This window comes from Perna viridis, chromosome 8 (assembly GCF_037379345.1).
Source record: "Perna viridis isolate PV_CMFRI_1.1 ecotype Kerala chromosome 8, ASM3737934v1, whole genome shotgun sequence".
NCBI classification, from domain to species: domain Eukaryota; kingdom Metazoa; phylum Mollusca; class Bivalvia; order Mytilida; family Mytilidae; genus Perna; species Perna viridis.
In genome coordinates, this window is record NC_142452.1 from 48,152,450 (window position 1) to 48,173,892 (window position 21,443).

Sequence of the window (21,443 nt, forward strand, 5' to 3'; positions counted from 1 at the left end):
AAATACATATGTCCATATTACACATATGAAAGAAATCTTTGTTCATTACTATTGAAATTCTATAGATGTACACAATGATTTTGTCCTCTGTTAAAGTTTGCACATAATGGTAATGCAAGCAATTCTGAATTTTTTTTAATGAAATCATTTAAAGATATGCAGTACATCGAAAACTACTGGTTTTGCTGCCTCTATTACGGCACTGCTGAATACTGACTTTTCATAGCAATGGCCATGTTGTTTAATTTTTTAAAATTTTGAACCTCCGCAATGGAGAGCAAGGCAATTTTAGTAAAAAATTAATGACGGAAATGCTGGAAACCCTTCCTTTTTTGTTTTTGTTAATTTTTTTTGACACGAGAAAAAAAATATGGTCAGCACGGAAAAAATAGGGTCTATCAGGTTACCGGAAACACAGAATTTTTTTTTTAGGCCTTAATTCCTTGCTGTCTGTAGTTATAACAATAGATTACCTTATTTGTTGCTGTGGGTTTTTCAGTTTGGTGACAATTTATTGGTGGAGCAATAGTGACTCCTCAAGTACTGTACAACAAATAACAAAAAATCAGCTGTGTGCTGATTCCTTGACATATCAGAAGCCTAGAATTGGTCTAGGTTGACATGGTTCTTTTACACAGTTGGTAGCTCTTCCAACTGAGCTTAAGTGGAACTGATAATCTGCAAGTCAAGCAAATGGACAATGGTATATATTTCATGTGTATAGTTTAAAAACAAAAAAGAGATTTTTTTCCTACTTTCAGTTTGCATGATTTATCTCCCCTTTGCAGAGTTTGTTTTCCTTTTCAGGTGGTACAAACATAATTACAGCTAGGCAAAACTCATATTGTCAAATTATTAAGTACAATTCCATGTAAGAATCATACCACCCAAATGGTAACAATGTTATGATTGATTGTGTAATTTGTAAACTTATTGTGTTTAATTTAAATTCCTCAGGGAATGTTTATGGTATATGATAGTCTTTTCAACCTCTTGAAAAAACGTTTGGGTCACAGGCCCTGGCCATGGGGAAAAATTTGTTTGTTCTGCTGGAGCTCTACCTCATGGTAGTGTATGTCATGCTTATTCGTCAGCTTAACACAAAAGTATCTATTGACAGTTTTGCCCGGAACTCAAAAACATAGCCTATAGTGAGAAAGTGTTTAAATGTAAATTTTGAAGAAATATTAAAGACTGCAATAGCTTCAAATTAATAAAAATGATGCTGAGGTGAAGGTGAGGAATTCTGGCTCATTGGAGCCTTTTGTATTAATTTGATTAGAAAAACAAGTATGGTCTGAAAATTATCATAAAGACTTCAAGAAATATATAATGGAAACTTCATTTTATCATTGTTTTACCACGAGTTGGCCATTTATGTGGCATTGTTTTACCCGGAGAGGTACCGAGACACATATCTTGCACCAAATGTTGGTCATGTGTTTATCACTTTTTTACCATGGCTCATATTAAAACTTTATTTTAACTACAATGGGGAGCTCTCTCAAATGTCAATAAATATGATGAGTCTATACCTATATATTTTATAGCCCTTTCTCATGAGATGAGATTTTTTTCAGTTTTTTTTTATTTACAGTAAGAAATAAATCATAGAAGTTCAATTGTATCATTGTTTTGTCCCAATTTCAGTCACATAGATATCAACATGATAGCCAGCTAGTGGTAAAACAATAAGGAAATCCAGTCAAGATGATTTACTTCAATTCTAAGACACAGTCTATGTGGACCAATATGACGCAAAATTATTTTGTGATGTTTGTACATGTATATTGGGTCAAACTTGTCTATGACTTTGGAATGTCTATTACATTAGTCATGTATGTATCAAAGTTTTACCATGGCTGTTGTCTAAAGACCTTTGAAGCACATTATATAAGAATAGGTATTTTATCTTATGATTACTGAAGAAGTGTTAGGTATCCTTATGTCACTTGCTGGATATTTGGACACTTTTTACACTAAGAACATTGTCGACACTATGAACGCGGGAAAAGCAACTTCTGGGCATGCTATGGGCGAGTATGAATTCTTCACAACCGTGCGTCATGAATGTTTGATGGGGAATTATTGGGCTTGGTTTATGCCAAATTTCCTGTAGTATAGTTAATAAAGTCAAAAATGAATCTGCAGCAGTCCTTGATCATCAAAAGTGTCAAAAGTATAGATTTTGGAGAGTGTATCACTCAGTACAATTTAAAAAATGGATATTATTGGTAGAGAAATGTGTCACTGATCTAGCTTTTCACCCCTAAGGCCAATTGTAGCATGGGTCTTTTACTTTCTTGATCTCACCTATTATAAAAGCTTGTGGTAGCTATCACATTGCCTCTTGAAAACAACTGCTGTGATTCTAGCCATACTATTTACTTTCTTTGATGTGTTATTGGGAAAATGACCAAGGCAATGATATCTAATCCTTTAGAATGACCGGAGTGTCTAATTTGTTTATTTACATATATATGGCATCTGTCAGTCCCTCAGGATATTTCTGTTTTTATTCATGGATAATTCTTTATTTTTATGTGTGTGATGATGTTTGTACATTTTAAGTACTCTTGTCCTCATTATTGACCTTCAAGTTAATCTTTAGATCTTGCAGGGATTAATGAAAATCAACAAGCATAATTAAATGTAATTAAACACAATTTTTGATGTCCATGTAATGGAAATTAATTTAAAAATTGATGAGATCAAGTTGAAATGGAAGTGTTATGGAATGGATAATTGCATATATAGAATAGTACAGATTGGAGAGCAGTGTAAGTAAATAACCCAAAACATACAGTCAATCACCACCTATATTCAGCAATAACTTGTCTAAAAAGACGATTATTGAAATACCCCTGTGGAGTGTATTCTATGTAAAATTAACCTGCATATAAAGACCACCTGTCTTATGTGACCATTACTTTGCTCTCCCTCGGAATGTCAGTTTTGACTGTTACTTAATTAAACAGGCAAACAAAACACAAATTAAATAGAAATATATTAAGTCGTTTTAAGAAAATAAAATGTCGTTGAAATGTTGAAAAAGTTATGAAATTAAGATTTATAATGAAATATAACATTTGTTTAAAGTTTTCTATATATTTCATTATATCAGACTTTCACCTGCCCTTAAATGTTGGATCGTTATTCTCAGAAAGGCTCGGTTCACCCACACAAATTATAACTTACATATATTCTACGTTTCAATCATTAGTTGTTTATTTTCCCTAGAAAGGTCTGAAAGACTATGTAAAATTTAATTTTTGAACAAGGGGAATTTTTAAGCGATAAATTACTTCTTTAATTTCTATTATTTCAAGAAAGAATATTTAAAGTCGAAAATAATCAATAAGTTGTTGGGTGCTGTAAGGATAAAATGAACTGAAATAAAAGGAATGAATAGCAAAAAGCCAAAATAAAGTGGAATTTACTGTATACAATGAAATATAATGTTATATACTTACTTACATTGCTGTCACCGGATTACAATCAATTTGACGAAAAAAATAATTTTGCGACAAAACATTGTGAATATTGATTGAAAGGCGTAAAAAGACTTGATGGGGGAGAGATTTTTACCTGGCCTGTAAGAGGATCATGCATGGAGATTAAGTGTTAATTAAATACGACAGCAATGGTTGATCGTGATTTCAGTCTTACTGCCATGGATCCGTACAGAGCTAGTTATTTGGGTAAGAAATGAAACAGTTAATTTACATTGATTCTGGTATTTTTCTTATTTTCTGACCTGTAATTAATGTCCAGATTTTTTTTCTGATTTAGTTTATGTAATTGTTTAAAAAAAAAAAAACATTTCTGGCCAATAGGCCAATAAAAAAGTCATTGTTCTATTCTGGTTTTGTTTCATTAGGGGTAGTGGGTATTATGCTTAGGCAGTAGGTCTAACGCAGTGCATGTAATTAAGTAGGTATTATGCTTTGGGCATTTGGTATGTTTCAGACAGTGGGTATTGCATATGTATGTTTTGGGCAGTGGGCATTACATATGTATGTTTTTGGCATAGGTATTACATGTACATATTTGGGGCATTGGGTATTTAATTTATCTTTGAGGCATTGTATATAATGTAAAGTGTTGGACATTAACTACCCATCAAATTAGGTGTTAAGTTTTTTTTGTTATGTAATAGAATCAGGAAATCCTGGTTCTGAGATTTTTTTTAATGTAAACTGGACATGTGTGATTTTAAGAATCATCATAGAAGTTAATAGAGAGTTGGATACTAACAATTTCTACAATTTTTACCCTGTTATTTGGTTCATTAGGTGTGCACCCCTTTGAGAGATCCAATTCCTGTTTTTAAGTTTCTTTCTAGTTAAGAATCATGCAAAATGTGATAAATGTGATAAATGGAAAGCCTACATATTTCTATTTTTGATATTTTGTTTAAATTGTTATTGTAAACAGATATTAACATGTGGCTTTTCATATAATAGTTACTATTTTTTTTCCATAGGTGACAATAGTGAAACTTTTGAAAAATTCACATCTTTAAAACAATGACGGAGCTATAAATTGACTTTTTTCCAGTAATATCTTCATTTCTCTGACTAAAATTGTGATCAAAGTCATAGCAAAACCGTCTCGATTCTTTGGTATTTTAAGCAGATGATGTTTGGGTGGTAGTTTCCCCTTTTTCTTCGAATGGCACAGAAATTTTAAAAAAATTCATAATTTTTATATAAAATGGTTTTCAAAAAATATAATGCAATTTTTTAAAAGTATAATAATGTTAGAGCCTGGAATTAATAAGACATATTGGATATCAGCACAATTTGTCCAATCACTGTGTTGGAAGTATTTACTTAAGTAGGGTACACAAAAGGCCAACCTAAAATAATGAGAAATAGTACCGTTCTACCTATAACCCCAGCTTTTAGCAGATAATAATTATATAGTATATGTTCTGTAGAATCCAAATTAAGGGAGACAACTCTGTAAATGACACTAAAATGCTATAGAAACTGTTAGATTATCTCCTAAGAGCAGACAGAGTAATTATACATCTCTTTATATAGACCTAAAAACAATTTAATAATAAGAATAAAAATTTGTAGCCTTTATAACATATTACAGAATTTTTATGATTCTTAAAAAAACTACTACATAACTTGTAAAGAAACAGTATTGGTGAATTTCAAAAATTTGTCCTTAAAAAAAACACTCCCATCATCACGACCTTTTGACATTTAAAGTAAGTTGAGTGTCACTATTAAAATGCTGGATATGCAGAAAATATGTTGGTTGGAAACCTCCTGTTTTGTGGTTTTCATGCTCCCTGTTTTTAGTGGAGTCCGAGTTGCTTATTTACTTTTGTTACTTTGTATGTATTGTTTTACTTACTTTATGTTCTTTGTTGTAATTGTCTGTTTTTCATATCTGGTCTTTGTCTCTGGATTACATTCTTTTGATTTCCTCTAGAATCTTGGTTCCCTTGATTACTCTTCCATGTCTGGTCTTTGTCCCTGGATTACATTCTTCTGATTTCTGCTAGAACCTTGGTTCCCTTGATTACTTTTTCAGGTCCTGACCAAAATTTCAAATATTCTCCCATTCTTAGCTTCAAGGCTTGCATTGTGTTGGGCAAATAGGTTGAACTGTTGCTTTTATGTGCTGGTATTTGTCCACATAACAATGGCATATTAACTGCAACATTTGACACACATTTTCAGATGAACTTTTCAAATTTTTTTTGTAACTGAGTTTTTTGTTTTAATGTCCCTCATGACTACCCTTGTGGTTAGATCTTTTAGTATAACAATTTCTCCTTCAAAATCTTTGAAAAAAAATTTGATTGGGTTATCAAAAAGATTGTCTAAAGGTTTGACTGAGCAGGGGCCCACTTAATAATGGCCCGTAACATTTGATTTGGGCTACTACAATTTCTTCTGTGATTGTAAAGAACTATACATTAGTTTCCAGAATATAAGCTGTAGGTTACAAAGCCAAAATTTAAGTTAAAGTTGACATCTGAATGGAAGTTAGAATGTTATGTATGTTTTTTTAAGTTATATGTAGTGACTTAAAGGAGTTAGTGACTCTTGCCAGATTTTTTTCCCCAGTTTTTTTTTTTTATCCAGTAGAATTCACCAACTCATTGTTTACTTTAGTATATAATGTTCGGTTTGTTATTTACTGAAACAGTAAAAATGAAAAAGAAATATATAAAAAGCATTAGAAATATTATATGAAGGAGAATAACTCTTATAACATAGCTGATTTGGGAGGAAACTTTTAACATATATTCTGAGTCCCTCACTTTGATACACATAAATCTCTTTGAAACATAATGAGTTAATATTACATTGGAACAAAACAATTGATGGGATGAGATTTTGTCTTTGCCACCTATTTCACAAACATTACATGTTTTTAGGACAGTCTTTTAAATAGATTGATATTGAATAGGCATTTTTTTAAAATGATTTCCGAGTAAGAATAGATAAGGCCAAAATAAAAAAAAATATCTTAGATTCTCATCCTCCTCATTACCCAATTTTTTCATCCTTCCTGAAATTTTTTATTTGATTTATTCTACCGAATTAGGTCATTTTCTTTTCAAATTGACAGCATTTTTTACTTAAATTGATAAGAAATAAAAAATAAAATTTGCCTGCCAGCCCCTAATTTTAAAAAATGATGGATGAGAATCTCAGAACTTTGTAATGATTGCCTAAATTTAATTTTTTTTACGTTCTGTTTGAGCAACCAAAATGCATTTACTGCAAATATATGTTGATGATATATTGTCACTGACAGTATGAACATTGAATCCTGTGTAAACCAAATACATTTTGGACTGTAGAGTTTGTCTGGTTTAGACAGATGCTTGTTTTACCCAGGTTTAAACTGAAATGACGAGACTTTAAAAAAGTGTCTGGTTTAGACAGGTGTTTGTTTTACTCAGGTTCAAACTGAAATTACGAGACTTTAAAATATTGTCTGGTTTAGACAGGTATTTGAATTATTCAGGGTTTGGCTTTGACAAATTTTACTGCAGAACACCGTGGATTGGTTTGTTTAATCTGTTTTTAGTAACATCACATTTTGGGGGACCACTAGCTAGAGGGAAAGAAATGTAATAAATATGTCCATTTAGAATTCAACTACATGTATGTTGTTTTTATTTCTAGTCAGTACACTGTTTTTTAAAGTAAGAAAGGAATTTTTGTTTTCCCTTTAGCTGTTAGTCAAGTTGAGCATGTCTTTTTTTTTTAGCTCAATTGCCTTGAAAATATAAATAAAAAAACATCTGTTCATGCATCCATATATTAGTAAGATGCCCTGCTTAAGAAATGTCTGATAATATGAATTAATAAAGGCAATAAAGGTCATAAAACTATATACAAGCAGAATGTTATAGACTACAAATGAATTCTAGGGCAATTATCCTTTTATATTTTTAATAGGCCATTTTCAGTTATTTGCCTTACTGATAAGAGAGTTGTGGGTGTGAATTGGCAATATATTTTGTTCCCAGTAAATAAATGATTTGGTTATTAGTACCCTACTGGCAACTTATGCCAGAAGTTGTTTTAGGTTTGATAGAATTCTGAAAATTAATATGACTTTCCTTCTTCACCTTGAATAGCTCTTCAAAAGTCATTATTGGTTGTCAGACTACTCCTTGTTATTGCCCTTGAAAGGTGAAAATGACGGTTTTTGCAGTTTTTAGCTGATATCTTGGAAACTATATTACATAAGAAAAAACTGTCTATTGATGAATTGATCTTTATGATAAGGTCTACATCAGGTAGAAGTTGTTTGATGACTCATTATTAGAGTAATTGCCCTTTAAAGGTGAAAAATAATGATTTTTGCAGTTTTCAACTGACATTCTGAAAACTATAATACTAGTAGATAGGAAAAAATTGTTTGTTGCAGGGTTTTAGCTAGGATTTTGAGGGCTTTAGCCACTTTTGGATAAAACATGAACGACATATTATTGGCAGCAGAATTTTGTAAATAGTCAATAGTATCATAAACTAAAGACATAAACACGCTTAACATATTCATTTTAAGTTTACAGATACAGGCATAACAAAAAATACAATAAATGTTCCAACAAAATAACCGTTATTTTCTATAACAAAACATGTGTTACATAAGAAAATAAAATAGTTACTATTAGAAAAATAGATTTTTTACATCGTGACAAAACTTTGATGCATTCAGTTTGAAAATAGCTACTATTTGACATAAGCTACTATTATGGTATGATCTGACACTCAACTAATAAGAGAAAATCCTCCTGTCCTTTGCCAAACACCACACCTCAAAAGCCCTCTTCAACCTAAAACTCCTCAAATCAGAAGGATAGAGACAGATCTTTAGAAGAGAATAGACTGATGAAACCTTGAGCCTGTTCCTAAGGTAGGTCTTGATCAGATTGTACCTACTAAATCCCCTCTCAGTCACCAGCAGAAACTAGACTGATAGAAAGTAACTTGGCCACATTGGCATAGTCAACTTTAGAATTTTGAAATCTGTAAGTGGTTGCTCTGTGATGTCTGACTGCTGGTTGTTAATATCATAGTAACCTTTGATCATTAGTCAAAGTTGGTAATCATTGTGATATCATTTCAAGAATGAAAACCAATACATTTGGCTGGTTATTTATGTCAACTACTGCAATCTTAATTAAGTGGAGTTGTTTATTTAATTGAGCAGTGTACTCTTGCTCATAATCCAAGCAAACTTTGATATTTCCGAAATGGACAATGATTAAAATGATTGGTGATTATATTATCTTTTGTGTTCCTAATGATCAGAAGATTAATAAATTGTTATTTTAAAGGATTATTAATGATGCATTTATCAGGGATGCCAGGTTAACAACAATAGAATGTATTTCACACCTGGTTGACCAGGTAATTACCAAGTGTAGGGTTGTAAACTTGTCAGAGTGTAAGGCCAGGTGAAAATGTGATTTTCAATTGACAGTTTTCATCATTATTTATATTCAAGGTGATGAAAATTGATCTGAAATACTTTTTGTATGGATTTTTTTTTATACACTTTTCAAATTTGAAGTGATGTAAATGATTTAAAAAAATTTCACCATTTATGAAATGACCAGTGCTAGCTAAATCACTGTGTTGATGTCATTATCTTTATGATAAGGTCTACAAAATTATCCATCAAGTCAAAATTGTCTGACAACTTCTTGTTAGAGTTATTGCCCTTGAATGGTGAAAAATGATGGTTTTTCCAGTTTTCAGCTAATATCTTGAAAACTGCAGTAGATAGGAAAAACATTCAATTGATGAAATGATTCTTATGATGAGGCCTACAAAAGTCACCTTCGGTTTGAAGTTGTTTCATGACTCATTATTAGAGTTATTGCCCTTGAAAGGTGAAAAATTTTTTTGCAACTAACATCTTGAAAACTATAATAACTAGGAAAAAAACTTTCTGTTGATGAAATGATTCTTATGATATGGTCTACTTAAGTCTCCATCTAGTCGAAATTGTCTAACGACTATTTGTGTCAGTTCTTACCCTTGAAAGGTGAAAATGATGGTTTTTGCAGTTTTCAGCCAATACATGTATCTTGAAACAGTAATCAGGGGAATCTAGTTCTAGAAGAAATCAAAAGACTGTAATCAAGGGACAAAGACAAAGGGACCTGACATGGAAAACAGACATGCACAACAAAGAACATTAAATAACCAAATAATATATACAAAGTTACAAAAGTAAATGAGCAACTCAAAAACCACTAAAAACTGGGAGCATGAAAACTATAATTGTTATAAAAAGTCATTTGATCAAATGATCTTTATCATAAGGCCTACAAAAGATTCTTTAGATGGAAGTTGTCAGGTGACTCCTTGTTAGAGTTATTGCCCTTGAAAGACCTAAAATTGCACTTTTTGGCCAGTATCTTCGAAACTATGATATATGAAAAAAACAACTTTTATTTGATGAAATAATTCTGATGATAATGCCTACTAAAGCCCAATGGGTCATCAAAATTGTAAGATGACTCTTTGTTAGAGTTTTTGTTCTTGAAGGGTAAAAATTGAACCTGGTGAGCGATTGAGGCTCAAGGGAGCCTCTAGTTCAATTTTGTTGTTGGAAGAAATTAGAAAAAGTGTGTTTTACATTTTAAGTCATGATTTATCAGATTTCTCTGATTTAGATAGTTAAATGACACGAAAAGCTGAAAATATCAGGATTTATTTATCTGATACTCCACTCTAACGTAGAAAGTTTAATCAGTCATACAATGGCTTATTAAATATTGAATTAAAATTCATTAAGTTAGCCGACTTTATTCTTCCCTTGCTACTGGCTGAATAGTACTTACCAAAGATTCTTTAAATGTGAAAAAAATGAGGCAGATGGGTCATCCATTCTTCACTACTACTGATATGAACTACATGGTAATAAACATCAATGATCTTGAGGAGTCAGTTTTTGATGAACGATTTTAAAGTTTACTGGTGACTGTCCTCAATAGTGTCTGTTAACAGTTACCTGCATCTCTAATCAAATTTGAGTTATTGTCCTTGAAAGGCAATAAATTGCAACTTTGTGCAATATCTCAGAAACTATGATTGATGAAAAAAAAAAGTTTTATTTGAAGAAATGGCGTACTAAAATCCAATGGGTCATCAGAGTTATAGGATGACTCCTTGTTATCTTGAGGTGTCAATTGTGGATGTGATTAACCTCAGTCTAACCTCAGTTTAACCTCAGTCCTCAATTGAATCTGTAAACAGTTACCTTTGTCTGCCTTTCTTATAAAATTTGATGACTCTAAATCTTCAAATACAGTTGTTTACAGTTGTCCCATTCTTACGTTAAATGATTCATGAAACCTTAAAAAAAATGTGATGCATGCATAAAATTCTTAAATGTAACAGTCTTTATTCTGTCAAACTGATGCCCTGACAAAATAAGCTATCGAAATTCCGAACAAATTTAGATTTTTTTTGTGAATTGCTTTGCATTTTGATAACAGAGATAACCAGAAATATTAGGATGGTGGTCTATGGAAAATTAAACCAAGAGTCTATTTAATTGTCAGTTCCTGTAAGAATCAGGCAGTGGGTGAAATATGGTATGAAAAAAACCTGTCATTTTGAGAGTATAATTTTACTGTTTGTACCATCTGAATCAAGAAAAACAGACAATATTTTCCATATCATGCTGGACCATTGAGTTACAATTTCATTGAAATGCACTGAAAATGTACATATTAAGACAGAAAACACTGTCAAAAACCTCATTTTTCCAACATTCTATTGGAAAATATCTGAGCAAAGCCAGTGATGTAGAGATTAAAGTGTTATTTTTAAATAGATTAAGTATCCTTGAGTGATATTACATTGTTAGATTGGTGGGTTTTTGACATGCATTTTCTTATTTTTCCCATTTTGCCTGATTCTTAAAAACACTTACACGTATATATAACATGATGGCTATTGCAATGCGATTTTTATTTGTTTAATTTTTTTATGTACAAAATGTATCAGCTGGTCCATATAATGTTACAGTTGTACCTCTATGTGTTGAACTCAGTGGAGTCGAAATGGTACATGACAAAATGTACAAATTAACAGACAGATGTAATATAATTTTTTCCATTTTAAGCTTGTGATTAAAAATGTGTGTTTTCAGCTTCCTACAGATTTAATGGGAGAAATATATTCTCGTCCAATGCTTTCAGGGATATTACAACATTTCTCCACTTTTGACAGTAAAATTTAAGATGCAACCCACTCCATGAAGCTCAGTGGTTGAAATCTATAATTTAAGTATGTTGAGTGGAGAAATTTTGTAATCCCTGAAAGACTGAAAGAAAATCTATGTATTTAATGGAAGTTCATATAAATAGTTGGTCCTGTCTGACAATTGTCTTGCATGATTTGTTCAGGCCCAACAATATTTTTGAATTTTTTCAATAGATAGAGAAAGAGATGGGACTGACAGGATTTTTTTTTTTTTTTGAAGGACCAAATTGGGCAATAAGTTTTTTGCGAAGTCTGGTATTTACAGTAAACATGATCAAGGCTCATTTCAAGGGACCATACTACACATAAGGAGCAGATAGTTGGGCCTGAATTGCCATTACAATACGGCATGGTCAAGTATTCTGTGAATACTTTTCCCTAATTCAAGGTGATACGAACTGTGGTGTACAGTTTCTGAAGCAATCCAGGGATTGTGCTGGGCTTCGCCAATGTTGCCATTTGCGATTTTGTATTTGATCTGGCAACAAAAATTATCTTGGTGCCTAGGTTAATTGACAGGAAGTTTGTCTGTAATGGATATTCTCTCCAATTAAACAATTATGTTGACACCTGGTCAGAGTTAATTGACCATAACCAATTTATGATTGAAGCCAATTAGATATAATCAGACCAGGTGACCGTGACACACAATATCCTCATGGGAGGTGTCAATTAGATGTAAATATATTTTTGAGCCAAACAAAACTCTCATCATCTTGTCAAAGGAAACACAATTGTGACCATTTGCACGTGGCTGCATACAAGCTTCACAGCCCCGTTAATCCATATGATACATTCAGAAACAGATTTACCTTATAATGGAAGAAATTAAATCCAATTAACAATGATTATCCCAACAGGAAGTGTCATAAGAACTCCCAAATGCAAGAATAGATGACATTTGTTTACACCTTTGCCATGTGGCTTTTTTGGCGGGAAAATCATTAAACAAATGGGGATTCCCAAAATCTAATAAAAAGGAAATACTAAAGGCATTAAGTCATAATATTCAGATCAAGCAAGAGTACAAAAGATCAAGAAATAATTAAAAAAAGGACACAATTAATGGTGACTGGTGTGCTAGAAATTTTATCACTTGAAAAAAGAATCAAATTTGTTGAAAAATTTATAAATGAAATATTGAAATATTTAGGATAAATATAATTAAACCATAAAGGACAAAGGTCAACTTGATAAATAAAACACCTGTTTCTTGAGTACATGTTGTACTTTATTATTTTAAAAAGTGACTAATGGTTTTAGATTCTAACTAAGACTTGACCTAAAAACCAGCATTATACCTGCATCAAGAGTGACTCTTGGGTACATGTCATGAATGAAGGGGTTATTTTGATGAATTGATAAAGAAACTCATCAGTGGACTCAATACTGTCATATTTAAAAAAAAATAGAATAATTTTTATGAGTTATGAGTACTTCTTGTATACAACTAATATTTTGATTATGATCTTCCTACATATTTGATTTTAATGCTGCTGATGAGAGGTTACTCCTTGAAACACACGTACAGCATATTGAAATCTACAATATATAAAACTGGTATTTTTTTTATTTTAAAATTGTTTGGCACCAATTTTGGTTTTAATTTCTGAAAATTGGTGAAAAGAATTGGCAGCTGGTGATTTTTCTGGTGACAGAATTTTGGAAGCCAGAGCAACCCCTGCAATCCACACAACTATTTTATTTTTGATGACCACTGACTGATCGATCATTGACGGACCGATAACCGATGACCAGTGACCGATCTGATCACAGTTTTGTTATGTATAATGACGGATATGATTGGTTCTTGTTAATCTCCACTGGAATGAAACCAATATACTACCATATGAAACTTATCTTTAAGTTAAGATATTAAATCCACATATTGTATTTTGTTTAAAAATAAAAAAAATGTAAAATAAAATTTAATGTTTATGTCTGTTGCATGTAAAAATTGACAGACAAAACAATGGAATCCTTAAAATGAATTGACCACTCTGTGGTCACATGATGTGATTACCTGGTATAATAGATCATTTTGACAGATTGATTACTGATCAGAAACTGGGATCAATGATCAATCAACATTTTAGGTGCATGGATCGGTTGAGGTCCTGGACTAAGGTGTTTTTGAAGTATTTCAAGTTGAGCATTGTTTTAAGACTATCCCTGGCAGTGATCCCATTTATAAAAACACATATATACTATTGCTCTTCCTTTTTTGTAGACTACAACCTGTTTGACAACAATATTGTGTTACCTTCACCACTGACCTCTGAACTATACCCTCCCGACATGGAGATAGCAACTCACATACCAGCCAAGAAACGGAAGAACTGCTCACTAGTTTCAGAGTAAGTATTCTTTGAAAAATTAAACCTGTACTGAGAAATTGGAAGGTTTAAAATGTTGGTCTGTAATAATAGTGTAGAATTTTAAACTTTGCCTTATGGCAATTTTAAGCTGCCTGTTTGTGTTGCAATATATGGGAAGCAATTGACTTTAATGAAAGTGGAAGGTTTAACACTTTAAAACCTGGTTTAACCACTGTAACCATTAGAAATGCCTCATTAGGACCTTTGTGGTTGTTTCCAACTTTCTGACCTTTGCCTTGATAATGCCATTGGTTATATTGACTTACCTTTTTGCCTATTGCCCTTGACTTTGCCTAGCGATTATCTGTTGGGTAATTTTAATTGTTTTTACACCTTTTTTTTTATCAATTTTAAGGTTTTTGAAAATTTGAAATCAACCATTTTTGTTCCTTGTGTCACAAAATATACATAAGTATATTTTTTTTATCTCCGATTTAAACTTTTTTTGTAGTTCATCGTTCCGTGATTTTGAGGAAGAAGAGGAATTGATAGATTCGGGAGATGCCAGATTTTCAAGGTGAGTGTTGATAATGGTATTTTTTCTTCTTTTTGAAACACAAAGGCAATTCGAAATTTTGGGATATTGAGGTGACACCTTGTAAATGCCTTCAGTTAACATTTTTTGAACCATGATTGTTAATTCAACATTTGTATCAACTGTCTTCTTTGCATATTAAAATTTTCTTATAAGAGTTAGTCCTAGGCATTTTGTATATTGTTTTGGTTATTTAGAAATATTTTCTCTGGGTAAATGAGCATATGAATTTACTGTTACATAATAGCTCAGTTAATTTGAATTCGATTAACCAATCATATGAAGTCACACCATAAGAAGAATATGTGGAAATCTTGGAAAAGACAATAGAATTCAGGAGACATCCCAAGATGTAGAGGGCCTTAAACAGTCCTGTACGGACCCCCTCCTATCCCTTGAAGTTCATCAAAATGTTAAGTTTGTATCTGTAATGTCGTGAAATAAATCATTAATTCAACACACCACTTCTTGGTTATCACAAAGTTACTTTTATAACCTGACACACAAAGTGCTGAGATATTATTTGATAGCCCTCAAAATGTACTGTGTCTGTTCTTCTTTCTTTCTGTCTTTCTGTTCCCAGATGATATCTTGAGAACGAATCAATTTTTTTTTTTGCACAGTTGTTTAGTACCATAAAATACAAATCGAGTTCAGTTTTCAATAAAATTCAAAGTGTAGTTTTCGAGTGAAGACATTTTTTTAACATTTTGCCATCCCCCTTTTTTCATCATTAATTGACGGAGTATCATAGTATGATTCATTTATGCCCTATTTTCTGCCATGAAGTTTGTTCACTTATATGATCTTTTTTCACTGTAAATTGGCTTGATATTTGATATGTGTTACTGACAAATTAAGATAAGACATCTCTCGTGTTGTCGTGACAGTTGTAAGGTTCCATTAAGTAATGGAACACCACTTCCAATTTCTCCGTACACAGGAGATGCATTGGAATGTCTCATTTAATATCATAAGTATGACTCCATGATGATATCAGCCTGCTAGATTAAAGTTTATTCTGCATATTTTTCTACAAAATGTATTTTCTTACTGTGTTATTTGGCAATGTGATATGAACTTTCTTCATTTGTTTAATAAGGAAGGATTGGCTAATAGCATTCTGAAATTGTCTTCCTTATAAATGTTATAACAGAGAGAAATTTAATTAAAATATACAGTAAATAAAAGAAGAAATAGATGTATAGATTGTGAAGCTTGTAAACTAAATTGGAATTAAAATATAAGTCTGAATTGAACACCTTTAAGAAGCGCATGACAATTTGTTTCTTTAAAACAACTGTCTTAATTGCCTACAGTTGAGTTTATTTAAGAAATAAATTGTCCTTTGCTAATGTGAATGCTTATATACAGGGTTTTAGCTAGGATTTTGAGGGCTTTAGTCACTTTTGGATAAAGCACGAATGACATATTATGGGCAGCAGAATTTTGTAAATAGTCAATAGTATCATAAACTAAAGACATAAATACTCTTAATATATTTTTTTTTATTTTAAGTTTACAGATACAGACATAACAATAAATATAATAAATGTTACAATAAAATAACTGTTATTTTCTATAAGAAACCGTGTGTTACTTAACAAAATAAAATAGTTACTATTAGAAAAATAGTAAAATAGAAAACTTTTTTACATCATAACAAAGCTTCAATGCATTCAGTTTAAAAATAGCTACTATTTGACAAAAGCTATTATGGTATGACCTGACACTCAACAAATAAGAGAAAATCCTCCTGTCCGTTGCCAAACACCACACCTCAAAAGCCCTCTTCAACCTAAAACTCCTCAAATCAGAAGGATGGAAACAGATCTTAGAAGAGAATTGATTGATGAAACCTTGAGCCTGTCCTAAGGTAGGTCTTCATCAGACAGTACCTACTAAATCCCCTCTCAGTCACCAGAAGATAACACAGAAACTACACAACCAAATGTGCCACATATGATAATCATATGGTGCTCGATTCATATGATAATCATATGAAAATCATTTGATATTTATCATGTGGTAGTCATATGTTTATCATATGATTCTCATATGATAATATGGCTTGAAAACATATGATAATCATTTGTTTGTGAAAAGCATGTGATTATCACATGATAACCATGTGATTATCATGTTATATGAAACATATGATTATCATATGGTGCTCGATTCATATGATAATCATATGATGCAAACCATATGATTCTCATGTGTGGCACATTTGCCTGTGTAGACAGATAGAAAGAAGATTGGCCACATTGGCATAGCCAACTGTAGAATGTTGCACTCTTTAAGCGGTTGCTGCGTGATATCTTACAACTGGGTAGTAATTTTTTAGTGACCTTTGATCCCAGATCATGAGTAGAATTGAAGATGTCGTAATTATTTGATTTCGTTTCAAGAAGAAAAGAGAACTGTAAAATAAAAATTTATCGTTGATTTATACTTCCTAACTGTCCACTGTTGTGTTAAGATTAATTGAAATCCATGAGATGACCAGTCACACATCGGAGGCAGTTTTTGTGTGCATTTAAATTTAAAAAAATAGATGGCTGGATATATGTTGTGAGGTTCTTGAAGGGTTTGTTTTTAAAATAAGGATACATATATAAGTTATATTTTAAACGTACTTAAAAGCAGAAATGTCTTGAGTCAACTCGAAGCTTTTTTCGGCGGTTGAAAACGACCAGCTTAAGTTGAATGAGAACCTTGGGATATCTTTGTGGTCCTAATGATCAAAGGATTGATAACTTGTTGTTATTTTAAAGGATTATTAATGATGCACATATCAGGGATGCCAAGTTAATAACAATAGAATGTATTTCACACCTGGTTGACCAGATAATTATCAAGCTTGGTGTCATAAACTTGTCAGAGCGTAAGGCCAGGTGAAATTATCTAACTTTTGATTGACAGTTTTTAACAACATTTTTATTTAAGGTGATGAAAATTTATCTGAAATACTTTTTGAATGGATTTTTTTTTATACACTTTTCACATTTTAAGTGACCAAAATGATCTAAAACATTTTCGTCATTTATGAAATCCTGTAGTAAATGGTGAAAATGATGATCGCTAAATCTCTGTAATATATAACTTCACTGTCCAAATATCTCTCCATCCAACTGTATGAAATTGCTTACTGTCACATAAATAAACATAATTAAGTTAGGATTACAGGTCTTTTTTATAGCCCCTTTTTTCATACTAAGTTTTGCTCAGCATACACTCAGTCAAGCTTACCACAATTCATTGAGATGCAACTCCTCCTAATCTGCTCAAGGGATTTTGTTGAAATTTTATGGATTGTTATACAAGTCAATTCAAATGGTAGATTTTGATTCAACCTTCACAACAGGTATTGGACATGTGGGAGGATTTATTTAATTAAAAAAAAAAAATACCAGATTGTGCTAGCCTGATTTTAGCTATTTGAATTATAGCTATGGTCTTAATCCATAGCAACATCAGTTTCAGAGAGAACACATCATTGTAGTCACCAAGAAATGAAAGATTTGTATGTATTTGTATAATACCTCAATACTTAAACTAGAAACTAGAAACTAATGCGAAAAAAATCCAGATTTTGAAATTGTCACCTAAGGTTTTGCTTTTCCGACGGCAGCGACAGTGTCCAGAAACTTGATGTTAAGTTTTCTGACAAGTTCATATAAACATGTACCTTTTATGCTAGGTCAATGATATTTGGTGTACAGATGCATTACCATCATTGCATCACTACACATATACCCCTGCAGTCGTGGTCTATTAACTTAGAAAATTTAATGTTTAAGTTAAATGTTAAGTTTTCTGATAATTTCATTTCAAGATGAACCCCTTGTGCTACGTCAATGATATATTGTGTACAGATGCATAACCATCATTGCATCACACATTCATGCCAATTTTACACATATACCCCCTCCACAGTCATGGTCTGTTTACTTAGAAAATTAAATGTTGAAGTTAAATGATAATTTTTCTGATAAGTTCATTTAAATATGAACCCCTTTTGCTTAGTCAATGTTATTTGGTGTACAGATGCATTACCATCATTGCATCACAAATTCATGCCAATTTCATGCATATACCCCTACAGCCTTTGTTTGTTGACTTAGAGAATTTAATGTTAAAATTTAACATTAAGGTTTCTTATAGTTCATGTAGACATTTTTATTTAAATTCCATCCACTGTATGAGTCGAAGCGATTTACAGTGCTCCCTCCCTATAAGCCCCTCTTTAATGGTGTTCCCTCTTTTATTGCCATAAATTTCTTAAGTCGGCTTTTCCTAAAGTTATATAGATTGTTTACAATTTATTGCCTTGATATATCCCCAACCTCTGGTACTGCCATAATTAAAGCTTGTCCAAACCATGGTGATGTAACCAGAATACACTGTATTATTTGTTCACTGATTCTTCGTTCTTTTCTGGTTCTCCTTTCTTTGCATTTACTTTTGTTTGGAGGAAACTAAAAAGGGAACTTAATTGATCTCAATGAAGTTTGTTCATCCATCTGTCGCAGAGTGCATTTTGTAATTGTAAAATAAAAATAATAATTTTGTAATTTCATATTATTGTACAAAATATGAAAGCAACACAAAAAATGATATTTAACAAACACACCATTACTGAACAGGCAAGACTTATCTCTTTGATAACAGTTCATTTTAATTTTTGTCAATTTTTTTAGGGTGGGAGGGTATGAAAATCTAATAATTAAATTTATTTGGCTGAAGAACATGATGTGCATGAAAAATGATGAGTATTGTCGGAGGACTTCATTTAACTTCATTTGAACTAGTATAATCCCCTTGTGAGATAGCACAAAGCATTTTTTTGTTTTGAACTAGTATAATCCCCTTGTGAGATAGCACAAAGCATTTCTTGTTTTGAACTAGTATAATCCCCTTGTGAGATAGCTCAAAGCACTTCTTGTTTTGAACTAGTATAATCCCCTTGTGAGATAGCACAAAGCATTTCTTGTTTTGAACTAGTATAATCCCCTTGTGAGATAGCACAAAGCATTTCTTGTTTTGAACCAGTATATATTCATGTGAGATAGCACAAAGCATTTCTTGTTTTGAACCAGTATATATTCATGTGAGATAGCACAAAGCATTTCTTGTTTTGAACCAGGATATATCCTTGTGAGATAGCGCAAAGCATTTCTTGTTTTGATTTATAGAAGCTTAGTCCATGTCTGATTTCTTGATTGTTTTATGAAATGACAAAATGAGGGTCTTGACGAAGGATATCCAGTTGTTATGGTTACACGAGGCCTTGCTATAAAATCAAAATTTCTTTTATTCAAATTTTGTTCATGTCACACTGATTCAAGTTACCAGGGGACACATGACATAATAATTATTTCAGCAATATCTGAATTTGATAATCTTTAAGCAATGACTGTTTGAATAGCAACCAATCAGATTAGATTCCTGCAAATGTAACGGGTATGAATTACACAAACTATGCAATCAATTACCTACTGATATAATGCTTTTCTTTTATTCCACTCACACAGAAAGTTAAGATGTCAAAGTTAATATTGTTCAATGAATGTATGGCATCCTTTATAGAAATAAATCTCATTTTTCTTGAAGCCTTACATGAATAAGAGAAGGATGTCATTCTAAGTTCAAGATGAGAGCAAATGTACCAGCTTTTCAAACTAGATTCTTAGTTTGTTTTTGAAATGACCCATTCCAAGTAGAGACGACCTGTGTAAGATTAGGTCAAGTGCTTGTCTTAACTTGTTCTCTTAGCCAATGAAATGTTTTAAAACATGGCTGTGTCATAGACATATTCAAAACAATAGCAAGAATGAAAATGATGTCACATTATCAGTAGGGGATGTTATACATACATTGTCAGTGGGGATGTTGTACACACATTGTCAGTAGTGGATGTTGTACACACATTGTCAGTAGGGAATGTTGAACACACATTGTCAGTAGCAGATGTTGTCCATACTTTGTCAATAGGGGATGTTGTACACACATTGTCAGTAGGAAATGATGTACACACATTGTCAGTTGGGGGTGTTGTACAGATACTGTCAGTAGGGGATGTTGTACACACATTGTCAGTTGGAAATGTTGTGTATAGTTGAGACAAAAAATATCACAGCAGACCTGATTGGGCCTAAATGGGATGTTCTGATGAGAAACTTAAGATTTTTCTGATTATCTGCAGCATTACAATGGATTTGACATCATATTGTATTGGGTAATTGACAATATTTGTTAGTTTCATGGAAGTAGGCTGATATACAAATCAGGCAGTAAATTCTGACCATAAAAGCTTGGGTCATGCTAAAGTCACTCACCTAAACATTGGTGACTTTTAATAGCTGTATATATACCTAGAAATGAAACTTAAAAATAATTACTATTTTATATTACAGATATGGAACTTATGTTAATAATAGATTAAGAAATTACGTTATTTTCTGCAATTTTCACCCTCAAGATATATGTGATAATATAGGGTGACAAATTAGTCTTTGTATCTGAAGATCAGCATTATTTCTCAACCCAACGGCTTGATGTAGGAGTCTGTGGTTTATCATCAATTCATAATGTTAGAACCTACAGATGAGAAATGTTGGACAAATGGCGGTCCCTGTTGAAGTTGAGGATGGATTGGAAATTTAAGCAGTGAAACTTGCTTTAAGTGAATTCAGGTTAACCAGAAAACAAGACATGACCTGAAGTTCTTTCACTAGAAACCTGTCTAAACCAGAC

At 32.0% G+C, this 21,443-nt stretch overlaps 1 protein-coding gene across 4 annotated transcripts in view; it reads left to right on the forward strand.

Annotated features, from left to right (window-relative positions):
• LOC148610794 (protein cycle-like) overlaps positions 1 to 21,443 on the forward strand; it is a 74,447-nt gene that overhangs the window by 12,067 nt on the left and 40,937 nt on the right. For 2 of the 4 annotated variants that reach the window (XM_088596166.1, XM_088596167.1), the window contains exons 4-6: positions 500 to 703; positions 14,002 to 14,128; positions 14,601 to 14,666. In XM_088596166.1, coding sequence (XP_088452292.1) covers positions 694 to 703; positions 14,002 to 14,128; positions 14,601 to 14,666 — 203 coding nt within the window. In that variant the 5' untranslated portion in view covers positions 500 to 693. The remainder of the gene's footprint in view (positions 1 to 499; positions 704 to 14,001; positions 14,129 to 14,600; positions 14,667 to 21,443) is intronic. The other 2 variants (XM_088596168.1, XM_088596169.1) reach the window with 1 other exon arrangement.